We start from the raw sequence: 25,790 nt of genomic DNA, 5'->3' as shown, positions 1-25,790 counted from the left end.
CCCCATAGTAACAAGTAACATAGTAATACCAGATTTTTTTTTTTTTTTTTTTTTATATTTCGCTGCTGTCACACACACTTTTTATTGCAAAAACTAGTTTTCGCATCCCCATTTTTGAGAACTATAATTTTTCCATATTTTGTCCGGCAGAGTCATGTGACAGGTTGTTTTTTGCGAAACAAGTTGACATTTTTATTGGTACCAGGTTCGAGAACATGACTTTTTTTGTTATCGCCTTTTATTCCGATTTTTGGGAAGTAGAATGAACAAAAAATAGCAGTTCAGGAATTGTTTTTTGTTATTTTTTAAACTGTTCTGCATGTGGTAAAATTGAAAGGCAGCTTTATTCTTCGTGACTGTATGATTACAGTGATACCCCATTTATATTGTTTTTTATTTTTTGTTGCTTTTACACAATAAAAGCTATTTTAAAGAAAAAAAACGTTATTTTTTAATTGCTTTACCGTGAGAGCTAAAACTTTTTATTTTACAGCTGACAGAGCTTTATGGCAGATATGATTTTTGCGGAACAAGATGATGTTTTCAGTGGCACCATTTTACTTTACATTTGTCTTTTTGATTGCGTTTCATTGCAACTTTTTGTCTGGCAGTAGGATGATAAAGCATTGATTTTTGCTTATTTTTTATTTATTTTATTTTATTTTTTTACAGTGCTGACTGAAAGGATTAACTAGTGGGATAGTTTTATAGGTCTGGTCATTCCAGACACACGGCGATACCAAATAGATGTACTTTTTTTTGTTTATTTTGAATAGTAACAGATCACTGATCTGATACTCTGTATTGTCTTTGCACTGCAGGGCATCAGGGCAGGGTCCGACAGGCAGGGAAGAAGCCTGTCAGCTCCTGCTCTTAGCATGTACTGAGAAGCCACCTTCCCTGAAGTACCTCATGGCCAACAGGTGGCCCGAGGTCACCATAGAGACCATGAGCATAACTAGATTGCATTGCATTGTGCTGATGGAAGCATACAGGGAACCCCCTCCCTGTGCGATGCCCAGCAATGTCACTAGCATTGATAGTGGGCACTGCTTCAGGGTGTTGGCTCTGACATAGAGATGACACCCTCACCCGATAGCCAGGGTGCTCAGTGTGAACCTGCACTATCGCGGCACCGTACATATACAGTCATGGCCAAAATTTTTGAGAATGACACCAAAATTATATTTTCACATGATCTGCTGCCCTCTGGTTTTTATTAGTGTTTGTCTGATGTTTATATCACAAACAGAAATATAATTGCAATCATATTATGAGTACCAATAGGTTATATTGGCAGTTAGAATGAGTTAATGCAGCAAGTCAATATTTGCAGTGTTAACCCTTCTTCTTCAAGACCTCTGCAATTCTCCCTGGCATGCTCTCAATCAACTTCTGGACCAAATCCTGACTGATAGCAGTCTATTCTTGCATAATCAATGCTTGCATTTTGCCAGAATTTGTTGGTTTTTGTTTGTCCACCCGTCTCTTGATGATTGACCACAAGTTCTCAATGAGATTAAGATCTGGGGAGTTTACAGGCCATGGACCCAAAATCTCTATGTTTTGTTCCATGAGCCATTTAGTTATCACCTTTGCTTTATGGCAAGGTGCTCCATCATGCTGAAAAAGGCATTGTTAGGCGCCAAACTGCTCTTGGACGGTTGGGAGAAGTTGCTCTTGGAGGACATTCTGGTACCATTCTTTATTCATGGCTGTGTTTTTAGGCAAGACCGTGAGTGAGCCGATTCCCTTGGCTAAGAAGCAACTCCACACATGAATGGTTTCAGGATGCTTTACAGTTGGCATGAGACAAGACTGGTGGTAGCGCTCACCTCTTCTTCTCCGAATAAGCTGTTTTCCAGATGTCCCAAACAATCGAAAAGGGGATTCCTCAGAGAAAATGACTTTGCCCCAGTCCTCAGCAGTCCACTCCATGTACCTTTTGCAGAATATCAGTCGGTCTCTGATGTTTTTTCTGGAGAGAAGTGGCTTCTTTGCTGCCCTCCTTGAAACCAGGCCTTGCTCAAAGAGTCTCCGCCTCACAGTGTGCGCAGAAGCACTCACACCAGCCTGCTGCCATTCCTGAGCAAGCTCGGCACTGCTGGTAGTCTGATCCCACAGCTGAAACAGTTTTAAGATACGGTCCTGGCGCTTGCTGGTCTTTCTTGGGCGCCCTGGAGCCTTTTTGACAACAATGGAAGCTCTCTCCTTGAAGTTCTTGATGATGTGATAGATTGTTGACTGAGGTGCAATCTTTGTAGCTGCGATACTCTTCCCTGTTAGGCCATTTTTGTGCAGTGCAATGATGGCTGCACGTGTTTCTTTATAGATAACCATGGTTATCTGAAGAGAAACAATGATACCAAGCACCAGCCTCCTTTTAAAATGTCCAGTGATGTCATTCTTACTTAACCCCTTAATGACCGCCAATACGTCTTTTAACTGACCTGAGATATAAGAGAATAGCCTCCCCATACAGATGACAATCCAGCATCTGTCGGTTGTACACTATAGCTGACAACTAGCTGTACCAGCCACGATCAGTATTTGCACCATCTAAATCTGTTTAACCCCTTAGATGCTGCTGTCAATAGTGACTACATCATTATAAATGGTTAACAGTGTGTGGGGGCTTCTTCTTTGTCACAATTGGTGCCCTCAGATCATGATTTTGTTGTCCTGATGTTTGCAATGGCAATTCATGACCAAATAGTGGCCTTAGAGTCTGACGGCTGTAGTAATCTGTTTAGAAGTTAGCAACATTTAGGTGGTAAAAATACACATTTTCATTTCTGTCATACCACTTTGCATTAATTCCTGTAAAGCACCTGAAGGGTTAATAAGCTACCTGACAGCAGTTTTCAATATGTTTAGGGGTGCTGTTTTTAAAATGGTATCACATTTGTGGGTTTCCCAATATATGGGACCCCTAAAGTCACTTCAAACATGTCCCTAAAAAAATAAATTTTGTAAATTTCTTTGAAAAAATGAAAAATTGTTGCTACATTTTTAAACCTCTTAAAATGCTAACAAAATAAAATAACATTTTACAAATGGTGCTGATGTAAAGCAGACATGTGGGAAATGTTATTTATTAATGGTTTGCTGTTGTATGACTATCTGGATTAAAGGGATAATCATTCAAATTTAGAAAATTGCTAATTTTTTAACATTTTTCTAAAATTTTTGATATTTTTTATAAATAAACACAAAAAATGTTGAACAAAATTTACCATTATCATAAAGTATAATGTGTCACGAAAAAACAATCTCAAAATCACTGGGATTTGTTGAAGCGTTGCAGAGTTATTACCATATAAAGTGACACTGGTCAGATTTCAAAAATTTGGCTCGGTCACTAAGGGGTTAATCATGACTGATTGATCGCCAGCCCTGTCCTCATCAACACCCACACCTGTGTTAATGGATCAACCATTAAAACGATGTTAGCTGCTCCTTTTAAGGCAGGACTGCAATGATATATACATAAATCATTAAGCATGCATTATTAATGGCCGAGAGCATAATTAATGTTATAAAAAACTCTCCCAAAGTGAATCTATTCATGTAGGGGCATCACTCCCAAAAGGATGCATATCATACTAGCGGAAAAGGGAGTCTAGACACTAAAGATTTGTATAAAAATAAAGAAATTTTATTAACATATAAATACAGACAATACCACACAAGGATAACCAAAAATACAATAAATAATTATATAAAACAATCCCAACATGTAGGGAAAAGAGGAAATCAACCAGTACACTGACCAGAAGGGCACACGCCTAAGGTGTGATCTGGGTAAATAGTCTCATGCATATGACTAGTGCATCATGTTTCCACAGTGGGGGAGCATATTCAAGAGAGGCCAGCGTGTCAAGACACATATCATGCTATATCCTCTTAGACTCTACACTTCACTGCAAGTCATGCATAACTTACCCATGGTAAATCAGAGCGCCTGTGTGACCTTCGCAGCACCACTGATGTTAGGGCTAGCGGAACGCACCGAGTAAATAGAGATGTTTATTGATATTGGTGCGTTTGCAGCCCGGGGTCCACCGTGCAGGAGTACCTGCTGCTAGCAAACGGCAGAGCTATATGGCGGTATAGACTAACTCAGTTAATTCACTGAGTAGCCGTGAAAGGAAAGCACTGTGCCCTGTTAGACTCCACAGAGGCACAGGCTAACTGCCCAAACAGAGAGCAGTCAGTGGTCACACAAACACACAAAACTCCTCGCCGGAGGAGCCAGCATTCTAGGGGCTTATTTCAGCCGGGTCCCTGAATACACTCAGACTCAATCTCCTCGCCGGAGGAGCCAGCATTCTAGGGGCTTATTTCAGCCGGGTCCCTGAACACACATACATGTGACCACACTGGCGCAAAGCACATAGCAAAAGACAATACTAGCGCATGGCCGTGCGGTCATGCGCAGTTTATATAGTTGCAGCACAGGAAGCTGCTACTGAAGTTTTTGCCCTTTCAGGACCTTCCAGAAGGACCAATGGAAAGTGCTGCAGTACCTGAGCATGTTTTGCCCTTTCAGGACCTTCCAGAAGGACCAATGGAATGTACTGCAGCACCTGAGCATGTGACCGAACATGTGGCCCTCGACCTCCAATGGGAGACCCTGCCATGGGCATGCTCAGTGTGAGTAAACAAGGGCTTAGTCCCAGAGAGGCTCTCTCGCCGCAGATCAGTGCAGGGTACCATAGGAAAGCCAGAAAAGGCAGTAGTGACCCTATGCACCGAATCAGCCCCAGCGAGACGCTGGGAGCGACGTCTCCGCTGAGCAGAGCCCACTGCGGCCGATACCGAATGGGAGACCGCAGCAGACACGGATCGAGATTCCCCCTGTGCAGCAGAGGAAACTCGACTCCTAACATTACCCCCCCCTCCTAGGGCCCCCCCCTCCTTGAGCCTCACTACGCTCAAAAGCTGCAATAAGCAGCGGAGCCCGAATGTGCTCCACAGGCTCCCAGGTTCTATCCTCTGGGCCGTGACCCTTCCAGTCCACCAGATAAAATTTCTTGCCACGTACCACCTTGTACCCCACAATAGCATTCACCTCAAACTCATCCGTGGATGAACCCGATGTCCCAGCAGATGACTCGGAAAACCGGGACAAATGAACGGGCTTTAAGAGGGAAACGTGGAAAGTATCGGTGACACCAAAGCGTGGAGGAATAGCCAAACGGTAGACCACAGGGTTGACCTGTTCCAGAACCTTAAACGGGCCAATGTAGCGAGGAGCAAACTTAGTGGACTCAACTCGCAGCCTGATGTTACGGGCGGAGAGCCACACTAAGTCGCCAGGAGCAAAGACCGGAGCGGGGCGCCGGTGTGTATCAGCCGAAACCCTCATTCTCTCCTTGGAGGCCCGGATGGCATCCTGTGTGCGGTCCCAGATGTCACGTGCCCCCACCGCCCAGTCTGCCACCCTAGAATCGGTGGATGACACGGTCATGGGCACAGGGACACGCGGATGCTGGCCATAATAAAGGAGAAAAGGAGTTTGACCAGTGGAATCGGCTACGGCGTTGTTCAGGGCAAATTCCGCCCAAGGTAGCAAAGATGCCCAGTCATCCTGCCTAGCAGAGACGAAATGTCGCAAATATGTCACCAGAGTCTGGTTGGTTCTCTCCACCAACCCATTCGTCTCGGGATGGTATGCAGAGGAGAGGTTTAACTCTCTGCTGAGTAAACGGCAGAGCTCTCTCCAATACCGAGATGTGAACTGGGGACCCCGATCGCTGACAATCTTATCAGGCATACCATGCAAACGGAAAACGTGTTTAATGAACAACACCGCCAAGGCCCGTGCTGAGGGTAACCGAGGAAGCGGCACCAAATGCACCATCTTGGAGAAATGGTCGGTGACAACCCAAATAATGGAGCAACCACGCGATTTGGGTAGACCCACCACAAAGTCCATCCCGACCATCTCCCAGGGCCTGTCTGCCACCGGTAGAGGGTAAAGCAACCCAGCAGGCCGTTGCCGAGGAGACCGATTCTGGGCGCAAGAAACGCACGCCTGAATATAGTCCTTGACATCTCGGGCCATATGCGGCCACCAGTATGTTCTCGCCAGAAGCTCAGATGTCCTCTTGGTCCCAAAATGCCCACCCATTCTGGAGGAGTGAGCCCAAGAGAGAACCTCCGGTCGCAAGTTAGCTGGTACGAAAGTCTTGCCCGGGGGCACAGACTCTAGCAAAACCGGAGCTACAGTTCTCAGGCTCTCAGAAGGGACAATAAGCCGAGGCTCCTCCTCCGATGACACCACGGAGCGGGAGAGAGCGTCAGCACGAACGTTCTTCTCCCCGGAGAGGAAATGGAGAGTAAAATGGAACCGGGAGAAGAACAGGGACCATCTAGCCTGGCGAGAATTCAGCCGCTGGGCCGTTTGCAGATACACCAAGTTCTTGTGGTCAGTGAAGACTTGGAAGGGAAAGCGAGCTCCCTCCAAGAGATGTCTCCACTCCGAAAAAGCCAACTTCATGGCCAGCAACTCCCTGTCCCCGATGGAATAATTCCTCTCCGCTGGTGTGAAGGTCTTGGAGAAGAAGAAGCAAGGATGCTTCCGACCTTGAGCATCCTTTTGGAAAAGGACTGCTCCAGCACCAACGGATGAGGCATCCACCTCCAAGATAAATGGCTTATCAACATCGAGGCGATGTAGGATGGGAGCGCTAGTGAAGTGTGACTTGATCGAGAGAAAGGCTTTGGAGACCTCCTCTGACCACAACTTGGGATTTGCTCCCTTCTTGGTGAGGGCAACCAAGGGAGCTACCAAAGTTGAGAAGTGTGGAATGAACTGGCGATAGTAATTAATGAACCCCATAAAGCGCTGCACCGCTTTAAGAGAATGGGGTTCCTGCCAGTCCATTACAGCCTGTAGCTTGGCAGGATCCATAGCCAAACCCTGGGCAGAGATGATATAACCAAGGAAAGGCAAGGACTCCTGCTCAAACACACACTTCTCCAACTTGGCGTAGAGGGAGTTTGCCCGTAAGAGGTCGAAGACTTTGCGAACATCTCTCCGATGGGAGTCAATATCTGGAGAGAAGATGAGAATATCATCCAGATAGACTACGACCGAGGTGGTGAGCATATCCCGGAAGATGTCGTTCACAAAGTCTTGGAAAACGGCTGGGGCATTACAGAGCCCGAAGGGCATCACCAGATATTCATAGTGCCCATCCCTGGTGTTAAAAGCCGTCTTCCATTCATCCCCCTCACGGATGCGAATCAGGTTGTAAGCACCCCGCAGATCTAACTTTGTAAATACCCTCGCTCCCCGTAGCCTATCAAACAGCTCAGATATCAGGGGTAGTGGGTACTTGTTCTTAACGGTGATGGCGTTAAGACCCCTGTAGTCTATGCATGGACGTAAGTCTCCAGTCTTCTTCTGTACGAAGAAGAACCCTGCCCCTGCCGGTGACACTGACTTCCTAATGAATCCTCTTGCCAGATTCTCCTGGATGTACTGGGACATTGCCTCCGTCTCCGGGAGAGATAACGGATAGACTCAACCCCAGGGAGGCTCAGCACCAGGCAAGAGGTCAATAGGACAGGACAGTCATAGGGGCGGTGAGGCGGAAGGGTCTCCGCAGCTCTTTTGGAGAACACGTCTGCATAGGGCCAATAGTGCTTGGGGAGAGAGGAAAGATCTGCGGGTACCTGTGTAGTAGCAACCTGAACGCACTCCCTCAGACATCTACCCTCGCAAGATTTACTCCATCCCAAAATTCTCCCAGAGGACCACTCAATATGAGGAGAATGGTAGCGAAGCCATGGTATCCCCAACAGGACCTCATCAATTCCCTCAGGAATGACTAATAGGGAGATTATCTCCTGATGTGATGGAGACACAGATAGCGTGAAAGGAATGGTTTGGTGGGTAATCTGTGAAGGTAGTGTTGACCCATTTACCACTCGAACGGTTACCGGCTTGGCGAGCATCACCAAGGGTATTGCGTGACGCTGGGCAAAAGCGGAAGACATAAAGTTACCCTCTGCCCCAGAATCCACGCATAGCTCGACCATAAGAGTGGATGGGCCTATGGTAATTGTCCCCTTGAAGGACAACTTTGAGGCAAACGTCGCCGTGTCTAGTGTACCTCCTCCAACTGCCACTAGACGCTGACGTTTCCCCGACCGCTGAGGACCCTTGGAGGCAAGGTGTCCTGACTGCTGGCAAACATGACGGACCTTATGTGCACGGGCAGACTGAGACTTGGATCCCGCTCGTGTCACCTCTAAGGCCTCATGTGACTCGGATGCCTGGACTGGAGATTCCAAAGGTTTGGCGAAGGTGGGAGCCAGCCGAAACCTCTGCCTACACTGGGCTCGCTCCAACCTCCGCTCGTTAAAACGGAGGTCGATACGAGTAGAGACAGTTATTAACTCCTCCAGTGTGGCAGGAATCTCCCTAGTGGCAGAGCGTCCTTAATGTGGTCAGCCAGGCCCCTCCAAAATATGGGGATAAGGGCTTTATCTGACCACTCCAGCTCAGAAGCTAAAGTACGGAAGCGGACGGAAAATTGGCTGACCAAGGACTCACCCTGAGTTAATGCCAGTAGTTGGAGCGCTGTGTCATGGGTGACTTGAGGTCCTAAAAAGACCTTTTTCAGAGTGCTCAGGAACAATGGAGCACTCTGCACCACATGATCACCACGCTCCCACAGCGGCGTAGCCCACTCCAACGCCCTGTCCGACAAAAGAGACACAATAAATCCCACCTTAGCCCGCTCTGTAGGAAAACGTGCAGCCAGGAGCTCGAGGTGAATAGAGCACTGACTCACGAATCCCCTACAAGTTTTGCTATTTCCAGAAAATTTTTCTGGCAGCGGGAGGCGAGATAACGTCGGAACAGGGGTGGCAGTGGACAAGGTTGCTGCAGCCACGCTAGCAGCCTGTACAGCAACTGCGGTAACATCCACAGCTGAGGTTGAGCTCTCGAGAGCCGCCAACCTACCCTCCAGCTGCTGGATATACCGCAAAGATTGCTGAATGTCCGCCATTTACTAGCCAGACCCTGGCGCTAGTATTCTGTTAGGGCTAGCGGAACGCACCGAGTAAATAGAGATGTTTATTGATATTGGTGCGTTCGCAGCCCGGGGTCCACCGTGCAGGAGTACCTGCTGCTAGCAAACGGCGGAGCTATATGGCGGTATAGACTAACTCAGTTAATTCACTGAGTAGCCGTGAAAGGAAAGCACTGTGCCCTGTTAGACTCCACAGAGGCACAGGCTAACTGCCCAAACAGAGAGCAGTCAGTGGTCACACAAACACACAAAACTCCTCGCCGGAGGAGCCAGCATTCTAGGGGCTTATTTCAGCCGGGTCCCTGAATACACTCAGACTCAATCTCCTCGCCGGAGGAGCCAGCATTCTAGGGGCTTATTTCAGCCGGGTCCCTGAACACACATACATGTGACCACACTGGCGCAAAGCACATAACAAAAGACAATACTAGCGCATGGCCGTGCGGTCATGCGCAGTTTATATAGTTGCAGCACAGGAAGCTGCTACTGAAGTTTTTGCCCTTTCAGGACCTTCCAGAAGGACCAGTGTAAAGTGCTGCAGTACCTGAGCATGTTTTGCCCTTTCAGGACCTTCCAGAAGGACCAATGGAATGTACTGCAGCACCTGAGCATGTGACCGAACATGTGGCCCTCGACCTCCAATGGGAGACCCTGCCCTGGGCATGCTCAGTGTGAGTAAACAAGGACTTAGTCCCAGAGAGGCTCGCTCGCCGCAGATCAGTGCAGGGTACCATAGGAAAGCCAGAAAAGGCAGTAGTGACCCTATGCACCGAATCAGCCCCAGCGAGACGCTGGGAGCGACGTCTCCGCTGAGCAGAGCCCACTGCGGCCGATACCGAATGGGAGACCGCAGCAGACACGGATCGAGATTCCCCCTGTGCAGCAGAGGAAACTCGACTCCTAACACCTGACGCGCGTTTCGCACTATCGCTTTCTCAAAGGGAGTGGCGTGGCGTGGCGTGGAAACATGATGCACTAGTCATATGCATGAGACTATTTACCCAGATCACACCTTAGGCGTGTGCCCTTCTGGTCAGTGTACTGGTTGATTTCCTCTTTTCCCTACATGTTGGAATTGTTTTATATAATTATTTATTGTATTTTTGGTTATCCTTGTGCGGTATTGTCTGTATTTATATGTTAATAAAATTTCTATATTTTTATACAAATCTTTAGTGTCTAGACTCCCTTTTCTGCAATGATGTTGAATTGTGTTTTGGGGGTTAAAGTTCATTTTCTGGGTAAATATTGACTTTACAAGTACAGTAATTGCTGTTAAGCTGATCACTCTGACATTCAGGAGTATATGCAAATTGCCATTAGAAAAAATGAAGCAGTAGGCTTTGGAAAAATTAATATTTGTCTCATTCTCAAAATTTTTGTCCATGACTGTACTTCTCGTTGCAGGAAAACGGTTACCACAGATCAGTATTTTTACAGCAAATGACGGGAAGGGGTCAAATGTATAAAGGCAGGAATAGTGATGCCAGTGCTGACTGGGTTCCGGGCTCACGTGTCATAACACCCGCAGATGAGCCCTGGTAACACAAGTGCCAACACTGCTGGTACGGTGCCAGCAGGGGGGACAAGTATAGATTTTTCTATTTTTTCGGGGCCAACCTTGGGGTATGAAGTGGGGCTGTCAAAGTAGTGGGCAACTTCTTTAATTATGGACTGCACTTCATCTTTTTCAGTCTTTGAAGCACATGTTACATTTGCTTCTGGACTCGCTGTACACTTTGAATGTTATTTGTTTTTTCTTAACAGCTTTATAATCTCTCAGGGATGGATAAGAAATAATACTTCTCACTCACCAATAAATTGACAGTACAGCTCATCCGGTTATCTTTGCTCTCATCGGTCACCACTGCTCTGTAATCCAGTAACCTCTCCAATAGGCCTTTTATCAGGGTCACAAAGCTTTCCACTGCCTTAAAGACATGAGGATGGTTTGCAGCATAATCCAGCAATCTGAAGGCAAAAAAGATTCCAAGCAAGAAAATGAACAGATGTTGCTAGCTGGGGTCAGACATTGTTTCCATATCACATACTAGATTGTATTATGCTTTGCACATGAATGTCTTTTCCTAATAAAAAAAACTTCATTCAGCTTCTCTGTTATTGCAGACCCCTTAGTGCAAATACAAGCACTGTGCAAGGGTTTTAGGCAAGTGTGGGAAAGCTGAAAATTTTAAAGTTTGTTTCTAACAATTAAAATGCAAAGAGAATGAAGAAAAGAGAAATCTAAATGAAATCAATATTAGATGTGACTACCCTTTACCTGGAAGAATTGATTCTTTGATGCTGTTTTGAAGACACACTTTAAATAGAGTTTTTGAAGCAACTCAGCATTGAGATTGTTCCAATCATGGCGAACTAACCACAGATATTCTGTTTGTTTGAGCAAATTTGTATTTGTCGTCATGAAATGCCAGACAAACACAAGGATGCTGAGAATAGGGCTCCGTGACCACCAGGACTACTTGATCTTCTTTATGCTGAAGTTTTATCTCAATAACATTGACTGAAAGTTTGTGGGTCAATCAGATGTCCTTGTGATAGTATCTCATGATGAATCAGTCTCTGTCGGTATCTCTCAGAATTGAGGACACCAAGAATTGGGCAATAGGACCATGGACACAGTGGCTGGTCAATAAAACTGAATACAGTCGGTAAAGACTACATCATGTTTACTTCTTTCTGAAATCGGAAGATGTCAGCATCAGCAGCGCACAGAACTAGCAGCAACCAGTGGGACTCAGCTACACCCATATACTAATCAGAGAAATTTGGCCAGAAATGGTCTTTTGAAAGAACTGCAGCCAAAAACGTTACTTTTGACAAGCAAACAAGGGCGAATGACTCAGCATGAAAAACAATGATGCAGAAAAGTGTGATCAGGTGCTCTTGGATTGACAAGTCCCTAACATACAGGGACACTGTGGCCAACTTTAAAATTATTTTACTTTTCAGTTAACTGCATTGCTATTTCTTATATAACAGCGACACAAAGTGAATAATTTTGACATTACCTGACTTTCCACTTATCTACATTGCTATTTCCTAAACATTTGACTGTTAGGATTGTTACTTCCAATAGGTGGCACTAGAGTTCTAGTCATCTTCCTCTCTGGAGAGACAATTTACATATTTCCTAAACAGTGACATCAAGTGAATAATTTTGAAATAGACTGACTTTACATTTAACTGTATTGCTAATTCTTATACAATAGTGACAACGAGTGGCCAATTTTAAATTTATCTGACTTTCCATTTAACTGCATCGCTATTTTTTAAACAACTGCGACACCAAGTGGCCAATATTTAACTTCTTTCTGAAATCATAAGATATCCAGCAGTGCTATCAGCACAGAATTAGCAGCAACCTGTGGGACCCAGCTACACCCATATACTCTTCACAAAAATTTGGCCAAAATGGTCTTTTGGAAGAACTATAGACAAAACCTTAACTTTTAACAAGAAAACAAGGGTGAGTGCAGAAAAATGTATATAGAGTGCTCTCAGTCTGAGTGACAAAATAGGAATCTTGTGGGTGTGATACCTTTTATTGGCTAACTAAATATAGTGAATGATGTTATAAAGCTAGCTTTCGGGACGTCTTGCGTCTCTTCATCAGGCTGGTGTGCTAGGTATGGCATGCTAGGCTCGAAAGTTAGCTTTGTAACATCATTCGCTGTATTTAGTTAGCCAATAAAAGGTATCACACCCACAAGATTCCTATTTTGTCTCTGCCACTGAGAGCACTCTCTATATTTTTTTTTCTACTGGCTAACACGGTACCAAACCACTTTTTTTTTCATTTGCGGAAAAATGTGAACAGTTGCCCTGGATTGACAAGTCCCAAGCCAACAGCAACACTGTGGTCAATTTTAAAATGACCTGACTTTTCATTTAACTGCATTGCTAATTCTTATACATCAGAGACACCAAGTGGTCAATTTTGAATTACCCTGACTTTCCATTTAAGGCCAGTCTCACACGTCCAGATAATTCCGGTACCGGAAAAATCGGTACCGGAATTATCCGTGTCTGTGTGCTCACGTGGCACATAAGGGTGGCACACGTGCGGCATCCGTGTGCCGACTGGGTACCACACGCACCATACAGGAGACAGCGCAACAGTTAAGCGCTGTCCCCTGCATCTGGTGCTGAAGCCGCCATTCATTTCTTCTCTCCAGCAGCGTTCGCTGGAGAGAAGATATGAAAAATCTTTTTTTTTGGTGTTTAAAAAAAAGATGCCTGTCCCCAACCCCCTCCCCCCCGCTGTTAATAAAATACTTACCCGGCTCCCTCGCTGCTTCTTCTCCTCGCCGCAGCTTCTCCTGTATGAGCGGTCACGTGGTGCCGCCCATTACAGTGATGAATATGCAGCTCCACCCCTATGGGAGGTTGCGGGGCTGCACAGGGGGTGGGAGGGGGTTGGGGACAGGGATCTTTTTTTTAAACACCAAAAAAAATAAAAAATTTTCATATCTTCTCTCCAGCGACATGAAAACACGCTGACATGTGCAGAGACACATTGATTTTAATGTGTCTACGTGAGTCAGTGTCTCCGGTATGTGTGGAAACTGTCACCTCACGTACCAGAGCCACTGACATGTGAAACCGGCCTAAAGGGAAGGTGCATCAAATTTTGTATTAATAATTATTGATTATATAATCAATTATTTTAATACAAAATTAAATGCATCGCTTTATTATTTTTTTATTTATTGATTTATTATTATTTTCATTTGAGGGTATGTAACTGAGCACAACATTTACACACCTCACTTACAGCAGCCTCTAGGAATAAGAGCCCATGGTGACCACATCTCTTGTATTGAGGTCGCTCCTCCTGCCTCTTAGCTGTGATCTGGGTACACCCCCTGGATTATCCAGGTCACTGCTTTGTGAGGAGATTGCAGCCATATTTGCGTAGCCCACATTGCATGCTGTTGGCTCCACTTCCCCCCTGTCATCACATGGACTGCTCAGTCAGTGCATGCCATGACCAGAGCTGCTGGGGACAGAAGGTGCTGTGAAAAGAAGGTCCCGGGTGAGGTGTGTATCTGCAGCAGTGGGGAGCGGTGATCACGGCCTGTCAACTATGATCATCGCTCACCGTCGACCTGTTCAGAGCACACAGGAGACAAAGTGCTCCAAAGGAGCACATGGAAGGTAAGTTTAAGCATTTATTGTTTTTTGCTTTATTATTTGAATATATGGGGGTCATATTCCAGGATGGGAAGCATATAACAGGATGGGGAGCATATACCATGATGGGGGCCATAAACCAGGATGGGGGCCAAATACCAGGATGGGGGTATATATCATGATGGGGGCCATATACTAGGTTAGCAGCCATACACCAGGATTAAGACATATACCAAGATGGTGGCATATACCAGAATCGATGCATATACCAGGATGGCAGCCATACACTAGGATGGGTGCCGTATACCAGGATTAGGGTATATACTAAGATGGTATCATATACCAGAATGGGGGCGTATACCAGGATGGGAGCCTATACCAGGATGGGGCAATATACCAGGATCGAGGCCAAATACCAAGATGGAGGACATATGCCAGGATGCAGGGCCATGTATATGACATGGAAAAAAGGGTGCTATAATATTAATAAATAATAATAAGTTGGAAACTTGGGCCAAAAGGTGGCAGATGTGGTCTAACAATGATAAATGTAAGGTTATACCCATGGGAAGAAGGAATCAATATCACCATTACACAGTGAATGGGAAACCACTGGGTAAATCTGACATGGAGAAGGACTTGGGGATCCTAGTTAATGACCTGGAGCAGCCAGTGCCAGGCAGCGACTGCAAAGGCAAACAGAATCATGGGGTGCATTAAAAGAGGTCTGGATACACATGATGAGAGCATTATACTGCCTCTGTACAAATCCCTGGTTAGACATGGAGTACTGTGTACAGTTTTGGGCACCGGTGCTCAGGAAGGATATAATGGAAATAGAGCAAGTACAAAGGAGGGCAACAAAATTAATAAAGGGGAAGGGGGAACTACAATACCCAGAGAGATTAGCAAAATTAGGATTATTTAGTCTAGAAAAAAGACGACTGGGGGGCGAGCTAATAGCCATGTACTGTATAAATATATAAGGGGACAATACAGATATCTCCCTGAGGATCTGTTTATACCAAGGAAGGTAACGGTCACAAGGAGGTATTCTCTGCGTCTGGAGGAGAGAAGGTTTTTCCACCCACAGAGAAGAAGATTTTTTATTGTTAGGGCAGTGAGAATCTGGAATTCCTTGCCTGAAGAGGTGGTGATGGCGAACTCAGTCGAGGGGTTCAAGAGAGGCCTGGATGTCTTCCTGAGGCGTAAAAATATTGTATCTTACAGTTATTAGGTTCTTTAGAAGGACGTAGATCTGGGGATTTATTCTGACAGAATATAGGCTGAACTGGATGGACAAATGTCTTTTTTTGACCTTGCTAATTAGGTTACTGTGTTACTATGAAACAATAATATATCAGGATGGCGGTCATATACCAGGATAGGGCCCATATACATGGATGGGAGGCATAGACCAGCATGAAGACATATACCAGGATGGGTGTCACATACTAAGATTGGGGCCATATACCAGTATGGGAGCCATATACAGGATGAGGACATATACTGTACCAGGATGGGTACCATATACAAGATGGCGGCCATATACAAAGATGGGGGCCATATACCAAGATGGGGGCCATATACCAAAATGAGGGGCATATACCAAGATGAGGAGCATATTCCAAGATGAGGGGCATATACCAGGATGGGGGCCGTACACCTGGATGGTGCGTATTCCAAATTAGGGGCCACATACAGGGGCCATATACCTGGATGCGGGGCATATCAGCATGAGGACACATACCAAAATGGATGTCACATGCCAGGATGGTGGCATATACTAAGATGGGGGCTATTTACCTGGATGAGGACATAAACCAGGATGAGGCCATATAATTGGATGGGGGGCATACACCAAGATGAGGGCCATAAACCAGGATGGTACCATATACCAGGATGAATATCATATACCAGGATGGTAGGCCAAAGTACAAAGTATGCACTGGCACTATATGGGGAAATTATACTGTAGGGCACTATATGACACCATTAAACTGTGGTGCATTGTATGGGACCATTTTAATGTGGGGTACTATATTGGGGCATTATACTGTAGAGCACAATATGATGAAATTATACTGTAGTGCACTATATAGGACCATTATACTGTGGAGCAATATGTGGCAACATAATAGTATGGTGCATTATATGGGGCCAATATACTGTGGAGCACTTTATGGGTTCATTATACTGTGGTGCATTATGTGATGCCATTATACTGTGGTGCACTATGTGGGGCCATTATACTGTGCTGCACTATGTGATGTCATTATGCTGTGGTGCACTTTATTGGGCCTTTATGCTGTGATGCACTATTGGGCAATTATACGGTGGGGCACTGTATGGGGCCATTATACAGAGGGCTTGGCGACTCTGATGAGCGGTATGATTACTGACGTCACGGCCAATCCCAGCCGCTGGGTCTCATGCCAATCCCAGCCTATGTAGCGTCGCTCTTTGAACAAGGCTCCATAGCCTTTGAATGTCGGATTCGGGGATTGTTGTGCGAACACCATGGACTACATTAAGCCTGCATGGATGGATTTAAAAAAAAAAAATTGGTGAACCAGGTAAAATGTCTTTATTCAAATAAGATAAATTTTTCTGTCTGTTTTTTTTCCATCAGTGGATCAGTAATGGGGGTGTCTGATGGATATCTCTCCATTACTAACCACAGAGCTTGATGTCAGCTGTGTTTTTGGACAACTCTCAGCTGACATCAACCCCAAATACTATTACCCTGATGGCCATAGCATCAGGGTAATAGGAAAGAGTCGGAGAAAGCACCAGAATTTGAGCAGCTAATGTGATACACAAATTCTGGGGTGGCTGAGGGCTGCCCAGGGACCTTTCCAGCCTAATAATGTAAAGCAGCTAGCTGTGGCCTTTGTCTTACCTGGTTACCAAAAATAGGGGTGGACCCCACATCAGGCTTTTCATTTATTAGGGTAAACACCCTTTAGTGCCACATGGAAGGCACTAAAGGGTGCAAGTTTATTATATGTAGGGGGGGACTTGTGAAATTATATACCTACAGGATGTTTATTCTATTTATCCATTCGATTACACCCTGGCTCCTATAGAAGTGTACAGAGCAGGGTTACACATTTCTAAGGGAGCAGTGGTATTATGCTTGACCCCGCTCCGTCTACTTTGATGTGAGCAGTCATGTAATGCATGACTCTGCTTTCTCCACTTCTATGGGAGCAGTGGTGTAATGTGTTAAACCATTCCATACACGTCTATGGGAGTAGTGGTGTAATGAGTGACTCTGTTCTGTCCACTTCTACTGGAGCAGTGCTGTAGTGTGTGATCACACTTCATTCACTTCTATGAAAGCAATGGTGTAATGTTTGACCATGCTCAGTCCACTTCTATAGGAGTAGTGGTCAGTGGCGTAACTTGTTATGACCTGGTGGTTTAGGAACAACATGAGACAAGCTCTGAAGGAGGTGGTATCTGTACTGACCGCAAACCCTGAACCTAGCAGCGCAACTAAAAATAGCCGTGGGGGGTACCTGACGCTCCCTAGACCCCTCGGCACAGCCTAAGATCTAACTTCCCCTAAAGATGGAAACAGGAAACCTATCTTGCCTCAGAGAAAATCCCCAAAGGAAAGATAGCCCCCCACAAATATTGACGGTGAGAGGAGGGGAAAATAACATACGCAGAAATGAAATCAGATTTTAGCATAGGAGGCCAGTCTAGCTTGATAGATAGGACAGGAAAGGATACTGTGCGGTCAGTATAAAAACTACAAACCAATCCACACAGAGTTTACAAAAATCTCCACACCTGACTAAAGGTGTGGAAGGTAAATCTGCTTCCCAGAGCTTCCAGCTAACAGAAATAATCCATACTGACAAGCTGGACAAATATAGAATGCACAGAACAATAAGTCCACAACATGTGGACTGAAATGAGCAAAGCCAGAACTTATCTTTGCTGAACTGGTCAGGAAACCAGGAGAATCCAAGCAGAGATGTGAGTCCAGCCAGGAAACATTGACAAGTGGCACAGGCTGAAGAAAGAGCCAGACTTAAATAGCCGAGCAGAAGAGACGATAAGTGGAGGCAGCTGATGACAGCTAACTCCAAGGAGCAGCCATACCACTAGAAACCACAAGAGGGAGCCCAAGAGCAGAAGTCACAAAAGTGCCACTTACAACCACCGGAGGGAGCCCAAGAGCGGAATTCACAACAGTAACTACAAAGTTATGGGCCCCGGTGCAAACTTTCAAATGGGGCCCCCCCCACCATGCCAAAATATTTTCCACCCAAATTCACATTTTCCCTATTAATTTTGCACACTATAGCTTTATTGCAAAGTTGTATAGTGTGACCTCAGTTGCATAACTATCCAGTGCCCCATCCTGGCATATATTTGTCCCCCGTACTGCCATTGTTATGTAATGTATAAAAGAAAATAAACCATTATACTCATCAGGGGCTAACATAGAAGTCATGGGGATCCATATAAGAAGTATAATGCACCCCCATAGTCCTCCTTATAGTATAATACACTCCCCATAGTCCCCCATATAGCATTGTACACTCCTCAGTCCTCCATATTGTATAATACACTCCTCCGTATATTAAAATACACTCCACATAGTGCTCCATATAGCATAATACACTCTCGTAGTGCTCCATATAGTATTATACACTGCTCAGTCCTCCATATAGTATAATACACCCCTCATAGTCCTCTATATAGTATAATACACTCCTCAGTCCTCCATTTAGTATTATACACTCCACATAGTCCTCCATATATTAAAATACACTGCTCAGTCCTCCATATAGTATAATACACTGCTCATAGTGCTCCATATAGTATAATGCACCCCTCATAGTCCTCCATATAGTATAATACACTCCTCAGTCCTTCATTTAGTATTATACACTCCACATAGTCCTCCATATATTAAAATACACTGCTCAGTCCTCCATATAGTATAATGCACCGCCATCGTCATCCATGTCGTACAATTCACTTCCCATAGTATGATGCACCCTGGTTCTTCATATAGTATAATATATTCCCCATAGTCCTCGATTCAGTATAATGCAGCCCACATATAGTATAATACAGCCAGACCCACTGCAGCCCTGCCATACAATACAATGTAACCCCCATAGAATATAATGCAGCCCCCCTCATAGTGTAATGCAGCCCCTCCATACAGGGGCAGTGAGAAAGACACGAGCAGATGGTGACTAGGGGGCAGGGAGAAGGACACAAGGGTGCTAGGGGAGACAGGCACAAGGGTAACATAGGGGGGCTAGGAAGCAAGGAAGACAGGCACAAGGGGACACATGGGGGCTAGGAGGCAGGGGAGAAGGTTACAAGGGGACTAGTGGGCAAGGGAGACTGACACAAGGGGACAAGGGAGACTGGCACAAGGGGACACACGGGGACTAGTGGACCAGGCAGACTGACACAAGGGGCACACGGGGACTAGTTGGCCAGTGAGACTGACAAAGGGACACACAGGGACTAATGGGCAAGGGAGACTGGCACACGGGGACAAGGGACACAAGCATAAGGGGACAAGGGAAACAGGTGCAAGGGGACACACAGGGACTAGTGGGAAAGGGACACTGACACAAGTCTACACACAGGGACAAGGGATACAAGCACAAGGGGACTCATAGGGACTAGGAGGAAGGGGAGAAGGGCACAATGGGACACACGGGGAGTAGGGTGCAAGGGAGACAGGCACAAGAGGACACAAGGGGACTCCGAGGGCAGAGTAGATAGGGACGCAAGGGCTGCAAGGGGACAGAGGAAGACGGTGGGGGAGACTTGGGAGGAGGGAAGAAGGAGGCACAGGGATTACAAGGACAGGGTAGATGGAGAACACACGATGAGAAAGGGGACAGGGGAGACTTGAGTGCAGGGCAGACGAGTCACACGGGGACAAGGGGCAGGGAATGCATGGGTGTGCAGGAGGACTCAGGGCATGGGAGATGGGGAGCATTGGGAGACCAGGGGAGGAGGAACAAGTTGTGTACGGTGGGCCCGGAGGAGCACAATGACTTGAACCTGGGGACCTACTAGGACATGGGGCACGGGAGAGCAGGGAGGAAATGGGGCTGGTGTCACAGGGGGCCAGGGACGCTGGGGGCAGAGACGGTGACACATGGGCAGCAGACACACCTTACTTCCGCCGGTCCCATACACCTCCATGTTCCTGCCTGGGCCCCGCACACAGCGGGTGCGCGATGAAGTGATGTCTGTTATGATCAGGTGGCCTTGGAGCAGCATGAAATGACCTTTGCTGGAGCATTGGTAAATTTACTGACCGCAAACTCTGATCCTATCACCACAACTAGAAGTAGCCGTGGGGTGTGCCTAACCAGACCTAGACACCTCGACACAGCCGGAGAACTAAATATCCCTAAAGATGGAAATAGGAAAACTCTCTTGCCTCAGAGTAGACCCCCAAAGGATAGGTAACCCCCCACAAATAATGACTGTAAGTAGGAGAGGAAAAGACACACGCAGACAGAAAACAGGGATAAGCAAAGGAGGCCACTTCTACCTAGATAGGAAAGGATAGTACAGGATACTATGCGGTCAGCATAAAACACTACAAAATATCCACAGCAGAAAAATACAAAAACTCCACCACCTAACTAAAGATGTGGAGATTATATCTGCGACTCCAGCGAATCCAACTAGACTGAGAAAAACATCAGGCCCAGTCTAGCAGGAACAAAATAGAAAAGATCAGCACAGAAAATAAACACACAGCCGTGTGTCTAAAAAATGAAGCAAACACTTATCTTAGCTGAATTGGCAGCAAGCAGGAGGGCCAGGCAGAGGACCAACACTTCCAAAGGAACATTGACTACTGGCAAGGACTAATGAGTCCTGCACAGCTAAATACCCCAGTCCGAATTGCAGTTAGCAGAAACACCTGTCCAAGACTGCTGCTCAGGAATAACTGCATTACCATCAACAACCACTGGAGGGAGCCCAAGAGCAGAATTCACAACAGATGTCATCACGCACCTGCAGTGTCAGAGGGGAATGATGGGAGAGGGAGCATCAGCTGGCGCTCTCTCCTCCATGCTTTGAACTGTACCGGCATCAAAAATGCCGGTATAGTTCACTGCGGCGGCAGCGACGGGGGGAGACGGGTGCCTCTGACCTGTCGGGCCCCTGACTTGCTAGACCCGGTTGCAGTGGGAACCGCTGCAACTGTGGTAGTTACGCCCCTGCCTCACACACACTACAGATATCACACACACCCACACACACACACACACACACTACAGATGTCACACACACACACACACTACAGATGTCACACACACACTACAGATATCACACACACACACACACTACAGATATCACACACAAACTACAGATATCACACACACACACATACTACAGATATCACACACTTACTACAGATATCACACACATACTACAGATATCACACACATACTACAGATATCACACACACACACTACAGATATCACACACAAAGACACACCAGCTCATACACCCATCTCACACTCTCCTCTCTGGTAAAGGGGAGGCTGATATAAACCTGCAGCTCCTCAGCTTCTCCTGCTTACACAGTGCTGTCATGTCCCGCACCTCCCCCGCTCTCGACTTCTGTCCTGGGGCTGCAGAGCAGGAGACACTGTCTCACCGTGCTGACTGGAGCTGCTTCCAAGTTCCTAACTCTCACATACCCCAGCTTCCCCTCCCCCTAGATACGCCTCGGACTGTTGCCGTGCGGGAGGGATCTCCTGCACTGCAACATGGTGTTGGGTGCCTCTGACCTGCCGGGCCCCTGACCTGCTGGGCCCGGTCGCAGTGGCGACCGCTGCGACCGTGGTAGTTACACCACTGGTAGTGGTGTAATGCGTGACCCCGCTCTGTCTATTTCAATGGAACTAGTAATACAGTGGACAAAGCGGGCTCATACGTTACACTACAGCTCCCATAGAGATGGATGGATCAGGATCATGCATTACAGCACTGCTCCCTTGATAGTGGATGGAGTGGGGTCACAATTGTATGGGGGCAGTTGTGTAAGGTGTGACACTGCTCAGTTCACTTCTATGGGAGTAGTAATATAGTGGATGGAATGGTGTCACCAGAAGCCTAACTAGGGTTTTAGTTTGAGGGGGGAAGAAACTTTTGAGTGGGCCCATAACAAGGTAACCCTGATTACAACTACGCCGGTGTCTGACGGCGAACAGAGGGTATGTATGAGTTATACACACCCCAGGCCGGTGTGCAGCTAACCAGAGGGCTCGCTCCATACAAGTGTATCACTCAAGAGCTTAAGAGAGACTGTCATTAGGTTCATGCGGTACAACAGCATCTGGCCATGTGACTGCAGCCAGGTATGTTGTACTCAAACACTGCAGCATTTCAAAGAAAACATAAAGCTGGCTGGGGACAGGGAGAGGACTGACCACTCCGGTGTAGCCCCTTGTCAGCTTCAATTGATTGGCTGGTCCCATATGGGTATATAAGGAGAGACCTGTCAATCAGCTGGAGCTCAGAGGGGAGAGGCCAGCTGTAGACTGGATTGAACTTGTCTCGTTTTGGTCTATTTTTCTTATCTGGCTTTTCATTCTATGTTTTCCCTACAACGCTGTAAACCAGTAGATAGCAGTTACCTCAAACGTGGTAAAAGATGAAGACAGTCTTAGTAAGCAGAAACAGACGATTCACTAAATTTCAAAGTAGTGTAAAATGTAAAAAGACTTCTTTGTTGATAAGTTATTTATTGATCTGAAGCAAATATATATTGAGGCTGTACACTCAATATATCAGAGTGCATGGAGAGTAAGGCTATGTGCGCAGCGGATTTGATAAATCTGCAGGGCAAAAACGCTGCGTTTGGGCTGCAGATTTATTGCGGATTTACCGCATTTTTTTTGCGGATTTCACTGTGGTTTTACACCTGCGGTTTTCTATTGGAGCAGGTGTAAAACCACTGCAGAATCCACAGAAAGAAGTGACATGCTGCGGAATGTAAACCGTTTCCATGTGGTATTTTCCCGCAGCATGTGCACAGCGTTTTCGGTTTCCCATAGGTTTACATTGTAATGCAAATTCATGGGAAACTGCTGCGGACTCTCAGTTGCAGAAATGCTGCGGATCCGCAGCAAAATCCGCATCGTGTGCACATAGCCTAACAGCCCTGAGAGAGCTGAACAGTTTCTTAATAGTAAATGGAGCCTTGATCCCAGATCGTACAGTATTTTGCTTTTTTTCACCATTTTACCATCTCACTGATTCATTTAATACAAAGAGAAAATTGGTTCATTGGTTCACTATATTTTCTTGTCAATTCACAAAAAACAAAGCATAAACATGATAAATTCATTCACCAATGTATCCCAATGTGCTAGCAAAAGGCAAATAAGGCTTGAACTTTACTTCATTCAGAGCATTGTTAATCATCAGCCATTCAATAAGATGTCGCTTTGTATGATACAGCCCAGATACATGAGGAGGATGCCATTGCTTACAAAGGGTTGATCTTTTAAAAGGTTCATCGTAGTCTCTTACTAAACTACACATGTCCTAGCTCCTCAGTGTTCCGGCTGTGGGATAAGTTCTTTGTAACTTTCCTTTCAGCTCCCCCTAATGTTCCAGGATACATACACAGCCATCTTATGTTGCTTATCACTGCATCCAGTAAAACATAAAACAGCAGCTTAGGTCTCCTCTACGCTTACACACAGTCTTTCGATATGTCGTTTATCTCTAGAATCAGAGGCAGAAAGACTCACAAATATGTCATGATAGTGAGATAGTGGGAGAATAACATAGGCAGCCTGCAGCCCCCCTTTGTTAGAGAGCCAGCGCTTTTAGATTAGTAAGTAGTGATGAGCGAATATACTCGTTACTGGAGATTTCTCGAGCATGCTCGGGGGTCCTCCGAGTATTTTTTAGTGCTCGGAGATTTAGTTTTTATTGCCGCAGCTGAATGATTTACATCTGTTAGCCAGCTTGATTACATGTGGGGATTCCCTAGCAACCAGGCAACCCCCACATGTACTTATGCTGGCTAACAGATGTAAATCATTCAGCTGCGGCAATCTCGAGTAACGAGTATATTCGCTCATCACTATTAGTAAGTACTAGACTATTCCTAGTTAGACATATTTGAGAAAGTGTTATATTTTGGGCCCCTGTTGCCCAGAAGGTGATCCTTTCTCATTAACAAACAGCTCAATTTACTGTAGAAGTGTTTCATCTCAATTTCTTGCCAAGCAAACAAAGTGAAAGAATAAATGAAGTTATTCTACAGGAAACTAGACCTTTACAATGGTAAACACCCAATCAGGTGAATTTGATACAAATAGTTCTACTTACATTGTTTCAAAAAGTTGCATGTATTGCCAGTCTCCTCGTCCTCCTTCTACTTCATGATCCAGTTTCAGTATTATTTCATTCTCAAACTGCAAGGTAAAAAGATTTGTGACATTATTTCACATTTTTGCAGTCTAAGAATGAATTTACATGTTCATATATTTGGGCAATTTCTGTTCAATCATACCAAATTTGTGTTTGTAAGTGGCTATCTGATTTAATTAAAATCTCCCTAATATGCCAGAAAATTGATCTGAAGTGCTTAAAAATCTGCCACACACTAAACAGATATCTAAAAGACAACTCCACTATAAGTGATAGGAAGTTTATATTTCAGGTAGATTATAAAATGTAAAGACAAGCTAGTTTTGGCAGCATAGTGGCTCAGAGGGTGGCACTGTTACTTTACAGCACCATCCATCTTCCCCTCGACTCCAACCATTTTCTCTGCTGCCCCCAAAAATCGTCATAGCATGATGCTGCCACCGCAATGTTTCACTGTGGGAATGGTGTTCTTGGGGTGATGAGCTGTTTCGGTTTGGTACCAGACATAACATTTACCCTCTAGGCCAAAAAGTTAAATATTAGCCTCATCTAACCACTGCACGATCTTCCATACATTTGAGGAACTTTCACCCATGTTTTTTAGCCAGCTCAAAAGGAGCCTTACAATTTATTGTGTGCAGGTAAAGGCTTTTTTCTGCCCTCTCTTCTATAAAGATCACCTCTATGTAGTGCTTTCATAACCCAAGCATAACTTGCATTTCTCAACTTTGGCCCTGTTTTTTTGAAGATTTATTTGGTCTACATGGTGTTGTTTTGTTAGTGGTGTCTCTTTCTTAATGGTGTTGCAGCCTCTGTGCCTTTCAGAAAAGGTGTGTATATACAGACAATCCTTGTGACACTTACAATTTATGGGGAAAGCAATTACCTTTATAAATCACATGCTTCATGAAAGAAAGTTCACCTGTGTGCAATCTAAGGGGCTTCATCACAAAAGGGGTACATATGCACATGACAATTTTTAGTTATTTGATGCCATAAGTTTAATATATGCCTATATTTTTCTCACTTCATCAAATTAGACTATTTAGTGGTGATGTAGCACACACAAATCAGATTACAAAAATATTTAAACACAGATTGTAATATAACAAAATAGGTAAAAAGCTAAGGGGGTGAATACTTTTGCAGGCCACTTTATGTAAAGCACTGCAG

At 45.4% G+C, this 25,790-nt stretch overlaps 1 protein-coding gene across 1 annotated transcript in view; it reads right to left on the bottom strand.

The window, feature by feature from the left end:
* DOCK2 (dedicator of cytokinesis 2) overlaps positions 1-25,790 on the bottom strand; it is a 1,209,209-nt gene that overhangs the window by 468,763 nt on the left and 714,656 nt on the right. The window contains exons 34-35 of the mRNA XM_069763868.1: positions 24,576-24,661; positions 10,868-11,024 (exon numbers count right to left, since the gene is read on the bottom strand). Of these exons, the coding sequence (XP_069619969.1) occupies positions 10,868-11,024; positions 24,576-24,661 (243 nt within the window). The remainder of the gene's footprint in view (positions 1-10,867; positions 11,025-24,575; positions 24,662-25,790) is intronic.

Source organism: Ranitomeya imitator, chromosome 4, assembly GCF_032444005.1.
Source record: "Ranitomeya imitator isolate aRanImi1 chromosome 4, aRanImi1.pri, whole genome shotgun sequence".
NCBI lineage: Eukaryota > Metazoa > Chordata > Amphibia > Anura > Dendrobatidae > Ranitomeya > Ranitomeya imitator.
Note: the sequence above shows the minus strand (reverse complement) of the source record. Positions and strands in the feature narration are given on the sequence as shown.